The sequence below is a fragment of the Phyllobates terribilis genome, unplaced genomic scaffold (assembly GCF_046119375.1).
Source record: "Phyllobates terribilis strain yellow unplaced genomic scaffold, ASM4611937v1 Scaffold_7__3_contigs__length_470593459, whole genome shotgun sequence".
Lineage (NCBI taxonomy): Eukaryota > Metazoa > Chordata > Amphibia > Anura > Dendrobatidae > Phyllobates > Phyllobates terribilis.
Window position 1 is genome coordinate 257,437,673 of NW_027362767.1, and position 7,916 is coordinate 257,445,588.

The following is a 7,916-nucleotide window of genomic DNA, read 5'->3' on the forward strand; positions in this document are numbered from 1 at the left end:
AATTCAGTCCAAACTCCTCCCTTCCAAACTCCCTGACTCCAAAGTCACTGAATCACAAGTCACCCCCCCTTTAGCAGCAATCCAACCTACAGCTCAATGCACTTCCAAAGGATTGGAAGCCCCAACCAGCTGCCCCTTATAAACCCTTAATTATGACCCCTCACCCTTAATTAACCCCTTGTGAGTATAGCTACACCTCAGGATTTAAGTGCAATTTAGTTAACCCTTAAACACACAGGTAGTAAAATAAGAGACTGTAAAACTGTAGAGAGAAAATAGCTTTTAAAAAGCCCAATAAAATTAAACAGGTAGAAAAGCACTCAGCAGTTCACAATTCAGCAATTCAGAGGTATTTTCTGCAGGATTCCCAATTACCTATTCACTGAACCACAAGTCACACACTTACTTCCGTTTGCACTTACGGTCACACTCAGCTTGTTCACACAGGAAGAAGATTTAAAGAGTTTTTTTTTTCCCTTTAGCAGAAATCCAACCTACAGCTCAATGCACTTCAATAGGGGGGCACTACTATAGTAGTTATATTCTTGTTCATAGGGGGCAGTATTATAGTAGTTATATTCTTGTACATAGGGGGCAGTATTATAGTAGTTATATTCTTATACATAGGGGCAGAATTATAGTAGTTATATTCTTGTACATAGGGACAGTATTATAGTAGTTATATTCTTGTACATAGGAACAGTATTATAGTAGTTATATTCTTGTACATAGGAGCAGTATTATAGTAGTTATATTCTTGTACATAGGGGCAGTATTATAGTAGTTATATTCTTGTAGTTATATTCTTGTAGGGGGCAGTATTATAGTAGAATCATAGAATCATAGAATCATAGAATGGTAGAGTTGGAAGGGACCTCCTGGGTCATCGTGTCCAACCCCCTGCTCAAAGCAGGATTCACTAAATCATCTCAGACAGATGTCTGTCCAGCCTCTGTTTGAAGACGTCCATTGAAGGGGAACTCCCCACCTCTCGTGGCAGCCTGTTCCACTCATTAATCACCCTAACTGTCAAAAAGTTTTTTCTAATATCTAATCTGTGTCTCCTCCCATTTAGTTTCATCCCATTGCTTCTAGTCTTTCCTTGTGCAAATGAGAATAAAGATGATCCTTCTACAATGTGACAGCTCTTGACATATTTGTAGACAGCTATTAAGTCTCCTCTCAGTCTTCTTTTTTGCAAGCTAAACATTCCCAAATCCTGCAACCGTTCCTCATAGGACATGGTTTGCAGACCAGTCACCATTCTGGTCGCTCTTCTCTGAACTTGCTCCAGTTTGTCTATGTCTTTTTTAAAATGTGGTGCCCAAAACTGTACACAGTATTCCAGATGAGGTCTGAGGTAGTTATATTCTTGTACATAGGGGCAGTATTACAGTAGTTATATTCTTGTACATAGGGGGCAGTATTATAGTAGTTATAGTCTTGTACATAGGAGGCAGTATTATAGTAGTTATATTCTTGTACATAGGAGGCAGTATTATAGTAGTTATATTCTTGTACATAGGGGCAGTATTATAGTAGTTATATTCTTGTACATAGGAGGCAGTATTATAGTAGTTATATTCTTGTACATAGGGGCAGTATTATAGTAGTTATATTCTTGTACATAGGAGCAGTATTATAGTAGCTATATTCTTGTACATAGGGGGCAGTATTATAGTAGTTATATTCTTGTACATAGGGGCAGTATTACAGTAGTTATATTCTTGTACATAGGGGGCAGTATTATAGTAGTTATATTCTTGTACATAGGAGGCAGTATTATAGTAGTTATATTCTTGTACATAGGAGCAGTATTATAGTAGTTATATTCTTGTACATAGGGGCAGTATTATAGTAGTTATATTCTTGTACATAGGAGGCAGTATTATAGTAGTTATATTCTTGTACATAGGGGCAGTATTATAGTAGTTATATTCTTGTACATAGGGGGCAGTATTATAGTAGTTATATTCTTGTACATAGCGGCAGTATTATGGTAGTTATATTCTTGTACATAGGGGCAGTATTATAGTAGTTATATTCTTGAACATAAGGGGCAGTATTATAGTAGTTATATTCTTGTACATAGGGGCAGTATAATAGTAGTTATATTCTTGTACATAGGAGCAGTATTATAGTAATTATATTCTTGTACATAGGGGGCAGTATTATAGTAGTTATATTCTTGTACATAGCGGCAGTATTATGGTAGTTATATTCTTGTACATAGGGGCAGTATTATAGTAGTTATATTCTTGTACATAGGGGCAGTATTATAGTAGTTATATTCTTGTACATAGGAGCAGTATTATAGTAGTTATATTCTTGTACATAGCGGCAGTATTATGGTAGTTATATTCTTGTACATAGGGGGCAGTATTATAGTAGTTATATTCTTGTACATAGCGGCAGTATTATGGTAGTTATATTCTTGTACATAGGGGGCAGTATTATAGTAGTTATATTCTTGTACATAGGGGGCAGTATTATAGTAGTTATATTCTTGTACATAGGGACAGTATTATAGTAGTTATATTCTTGTACATAGCGGCAGTATTATGGTAGTTATATTCTTGTACATAGGGGCAGTATTATGAAACGGGAAACTATCAAACATGAAAAGTACAGTACAAATGTGGAGCAATAATTCTGCATTTACACTCAGGATTGCTTCTATTTTGCAGTTCTCCATACCTATCCTCCTCACTGGGCAGACAGTAGTCCTGGATTTCCACAAAGCCTGACCACCTATGGAAGGCCCTCCAGTACATTACCTTTGTACACATCGGGCGCTTCACCTTTAGGACCCCTTACGTCTCCGCCGCTATATTCTCCTGTCCCACTGCTTCTGGGTCCTGCACCATCAGCTGAATGTGAAGGGAGTCCTAAATTTTTAGAGACTTTAAAGACAGAGCGGATGAGCCCGTTGACTGGTGACCTCGTGTCATTGGACTCACGTAGTCCGAATAGCCAAGTGATGGCGCAGATGGGATATCTCTGCTCACCGCAGGACTTCAGTAACAGTCTCTTCCAGCCATCAGGTATCTTATTTCTTAGCCTTCAGTGTCGGGGTGCAAACACTGAATAATTAGATGCTGAGGTCAAGATTTTTACATCTTCTGCCTTTTTCCCCATATGTCCCCCAGAGGATCGAGAATGTGTGAACTGTGGAGCAACGGTGACCCCGCTGTGGAGGCGAGATATCAGCGGCCACTATCTGTGTAACGCCTGCGGCCTCTACCACAAGATGAACGGGCAGAATCGTCCGCTGATCCGACCAAAGAAACGTCTGGTGAGGAACATGGTGGGCACGATGTGAAGAGGAGAAGACCGAGGCATGATGGGTCCCAGGGATTCATGATTAGTAAGGTCCCTCATGGGCTTAAACCTCGCCTGAGTGTCAGTCATCTGTGGTTTTTCTCAAGACTCGGTCTGTTGGAGTAGTGATGACATTTGTGGTGAAGAACCATTCTTCTCAGTAACACTTGCAAAATATCCCAAAGTTGTCTCCAGCCATCTTCATCTTATCTTTACTTGACAGATCGTCAGCAAGAGGGCCGGGACCCAGTGTAGCAACTGTCATACGAGCACCACCACGCTATGGAGGCGGAACACAAACGGGGACCCCGTGTGCAACGCCTGTGGACTGTACTACAAGCTGCACAATGTAAGAGCCGGACATGCATGCTCTAAGCCGGGGGGCAACCAGTGCGCCCACCGTCACACTTACCAAGCCGTTAAACACTTGCCATTCAGAGGACGGCAGAATGGCAACTTCTGTGGAAGCTCGGATTGGTGGCCATATTTGTGGTCATCCAGATTTTCAAGTAACTAATGAAAGTCTGGAGATGGGTTTCTAAAAATATACAACATACAGTGTTGGAAGTTGTTATGTCTCCATCCCAGTGACGTAGCGTAGTCCCTTTATCCGTCTATTATTGAACCATTTAATCCCCCCTCCCACCCCACACGCATTTATTGTATTTTTAGGGGAAATACTGATGTCATTATATTTCGATTTTTCAACTTTTGTTTTCTGCTTTTTGCTGAAATCAGACATATAACAATGTATAACTTTTATTATTATTATATATTTTGAACTATTTTTTTAATAGATTTTTTTCCATGTAATTAATTTATTACCCATGCCTTAGCCCCTGTCCTACTTAGGGTTAGAAAAAGTGTAACAACAGCTCTTAGTGATGAGAATGCACGTGATAATACCGTCTGCGTTCATTAGCTTCTCAGTGTCTGTTATCGCTCACTGCTTATGTAGAAAATGCAGCAGTGTAGAGGAGTTGGTCATCGGCTGCTGAGCTCTGCATAGGCTTCAACTAGAGATGACAAGACCTGCTTCTTTATACTTAGAGCTTTGTCATCTCGGTCACTCCTTATGCAGAGGACAGCCTCATCTTGCATGCTGTGCTCTGCATAGGCAACAACTAGAGATAACTAGGCTTGCTTCTTTGTACTTAGAGCTTTGTCATCTCGGTCGCTGCCTATGCAGAGGACGACCTCCTCTTGACTGCTTCGCTCTGCATTGGCATTTGACTTAGGTGCCCTGTGCCTCTCCCACTTTTACATCACAGCTTCATCTAGTTCTACAACTACTAATTATTGCCTAATTTCCCAGGTGAACCGCCCCTTAACCATGAAGAAGGAAGGGATCCAAACACGTAACCGGAAAGTGAGCAGCAAGTCCAAGAAGAAGAAGCAGCAGACCCCCGATGGTCTCTACGACCCGCTGAAGAACGCTCCGGAGGATCAAGCTATGTATCAATTCGGACCCATCCTTCTTCCGGGCCAGATTCCTTCTATGGGACACTTGATGCCCTGCTCGCCCCCTCCTCATCACCTGATTGCTCCCCCCAGGATTCCTCGCTCACCGCCGCACATCACGTATAGACCTCACATGTTACCGGGGGTCTCCTCTGCTCTCAGCTAGACTCTCCTCCAGCTTCCCCACCCCGTCCCTACAAGGATGAGCCGAGTCCATTGGGCTTCTTGTTCATTCACAGCTTTGGAGCCGGCTTCCCCCATGATCTCACCCCATACAGACATGTTCTCTCCTCACTCCCCACTACCTCGCCCCCCGGAGCCGGCAGGAGACAAGACCCCGTACAATATTCTCTCTAATTGTATTTTTAGAACAAAATTTTATAAAAAGTTTTTGTAGAGGCCGATATAATGCTGACGTGTGAGCCCTGTGTCCATGATGTGTAGCTACGCGGGCTGCCGCCCCGGTCCTAGGGGTCAGGGACTGTCCCGGGTGGTTAGGACTAATCCTAGTCTTATTTCAATAAACAATAAGTTGCTATTATTGACCATATAACATTATGCTACTCCTAATTACAAAGAAACCTATAGAAAACGGAGTGCTACAGTGGTAGTAAAAGTAGACGTAATCTTTATTGACAAACAAAATTCATTGAAAAGTTACAAAAATTAGAACAGCAAAGACATAATAAAAAAACACGAAGACATGGTACAGAACAGGGGGCCACAGACAAGGTTGGTGATCCATACACAGCCACCACTAGGGGTGTAAATGGCCTATTGTGCATCCAGGGCCCCGCAGGAGACGCCCCTTAGGGTAGTGGTGGCTGTGTATGGATACTATTAGCTTTGGCTTCTATATTAGACACCATTGCCACTTATTAGTGTATCATACACCTATGTAGGAACTTGGTCCCACCATCACTTGACAGGTTTATAGCAGCCTTTCCTTACTCACTATTTATAAGGTGGTACTGGCTACAGCATATACAAAACCTTTTCTAACCTCGTTCTATGGCCATTTATTTATTTGTCACCAACCTTGTCTGTGGCCCCCTGTTCTGTACCATGTCTTCATGTTTTTTATTATTTCTTTGCTGTTTTAATTTTTGTAACTTTTTAATGAATTTTGTGTGTCAATAAAGATTACGTCTACTTTTACTACCATTGTAGCACTCCGTTTTCTATAGGTTTTATTTCAATAAAGATGTCTCCTGTGACGTCTCCTTTTCCGGCTACTGAGGATCCAGAGACCTGTAATAATGGGGTCTGTGCTCAGCAGAGGGTATCACACAGGATTAGGATCTGTACACACTGTGCCAGTGCCCACTGTCAGGAGGTGCGAGCCCGGCGGTGGCCACAGTCAGGATGGATGCAGAGGCCTCAGCCATCATAGGGACCCAGTGTAAGAGAAAGTACACCGCAGGGTCCGCAGAGGCCTCCGCCACCATAGGAACCCAGTGTAAGAGAAAGTACACCGCAGGGTCCGCAGAGGCCTCCGCCACCATAGGGACCCAGTGTAAGAGAGAGTACACCGCAGGGTCCGCAGAAGCCTCCGCCACCATAGGGACCCAGTGTAAGAGAGAGTACACCGCAGGGTCCGCAGAGGCCTCCGCCACCCTAGGGACCCAGTGTAAGAGAGAGTACACCGCAGGATCCGCAGAGGCCTCCGCCACCATAGGGACCCAGTGTAAGAGAGAGTACACCACAGGGTCCGCAGAGGCCTCCGCCACCATAGGAACCCAGTGTAAAATAAAGTACACCGCAGGGTCTGCAGAGGCTTCTGCCACCATAGGGACCCAGTGTAAGAGAAAGTACACTGCAGGGTCCGCAGAGGCCTCCGCCACCATAGGGACCCAGTGTAAGAGAAAGTACACCGCAGGGTCCGCAGAGGCCTCCGCCACCATAGAAACCCAGTGTTTAAGAAAGTACACCGCAGGGTCCGCAGAGGCCTCCGCCACCATAGGGACCCAGTGTACGAGAGAGTACACCGCAGGGTCCGCAGAGGCCTCCGCCACCATAGGGACCCAGTGTAAGAGAGAGTACACCGCAGGGTCCGCAGAGTCCTCCGCCACCATAGGGACCCAGTGTAAGAGAAAGTACACCGCAGGGTCCACAGAGGCCTCCGCCACCATAGGGACCCAGTGTAAGAGAGAGTACACCGCAGGGTCCGCAGAGGCCTCCGCCACCATATGAAACCAGTGTAAGAGAAAGTACACCGCAGGGTCCACAGAGGCCTCCGCCACCATAGGGACCCAGTGTAAGAGAGAGTACACCGCAGGGTCCGCAGAGGCCTCCGCCACCATAGGGACCCAGTGTAAGAGAGAGTACACCGCAGGGTCCGCAGAGGCCTCCGCCACCATAGGGACCCAGTGTAAGAGAGAGTACACCGCAGGGTCCGCAGAGGCCTCCACCACCATAGGGACCCAGTGTAAGAGAAAGTACACCACAGGGTCCACAGAGGCCTCCGCCACCATAGGGACCCAGTGTAAGAGAGAGTACACCGCAGGGTCCGCAGAGGCCTCCGCCACCATATGGAACCAGTGTAAGAGAAAGTACATCGCAGGGTCCACAGAGGCCTCCGCCACCATAGGGACCCAGTGTAAGAGAGAGTACACCGCAGGGTCCGCAGAGGCCTCCGCCACCATAGGGACCCAGTGTAAAAGAAAGTACACCGCAGGCTCCGCAGAAGCCTCCGCCACCATAGGGACCCAGTGTAAGAGAGAGTACACCGCAGGGTCCGCAGAAGCCTCCGCCACCATAGGGACCCAGTGTAAGAGAGAGTACACCACAGGGTCCGCAGAGGCCTCCGCCACCATAGGAACCCAGTGTAAAATAAAGTACACCGCAGGGTCTGCAGAGGCTTCCGCCACCATAGGGACCCAGTGTAAGAGAAAGTACACCGCAGGGTCCGCAGAGGCCTCCGCCACCATAGGGACCCAGTGTAAGAGAGAGTACACCGCAGAGTCCGCAGAGGCCTCCGCCACCATAGGGACCCAGTGTAAGAGAAAGTACACCGCAGGGTCCACAGAGGCCTCCGCCACCATAGGGACCCAGTGTAAGAGAGAGTACACCGCAGGGTCCGCAGAGGCCTCCGCCACCATATGGAACCAGTGTAAGAGAAAGTACACCGCAGG

At 45.9% G+C, this 7,916-nt stretch overlaps 1 protein-coding gene across 3 annotated transcripts in view; it reads left to right on the top strand.

The window, feature by feature from the left end:
• Positions 1-5,320, top strand: part of GATA1 (GATA binding protein 1) — a 54,671-nt gene extending 49,351 nt beyond the window's left edge. For 2 of the 3 annotated variants that reach the window (XM_073640431.1, XM_073640429.1), the window contains exons 3-6: positions 2,688-3,044; positions 3,141-3,295; positions 3,545-3,670; positions 4,637-5,320. In XM_073640431.1, coding sequence (XP_073496532.1) covers positions 2,688-3,044; positions 3,141-3,295; positions 3,545-3,670; positions 4,637-4,948 — 950 coding nt within the window. In that variant the 3' untranslated portion in view covers positions 4,949-5,320. The remainder of the gene's footprint in view (positions 1-2,687; positions 3,045-3,140; positions 3,296-3,544; positions 3,671-4,636) is intronic. The other variant, XM_073640430.1, reaches the window with a different exon arrangement.
• Positions 5,321-7,916: the final 2,596 nt, after the last annotated feature.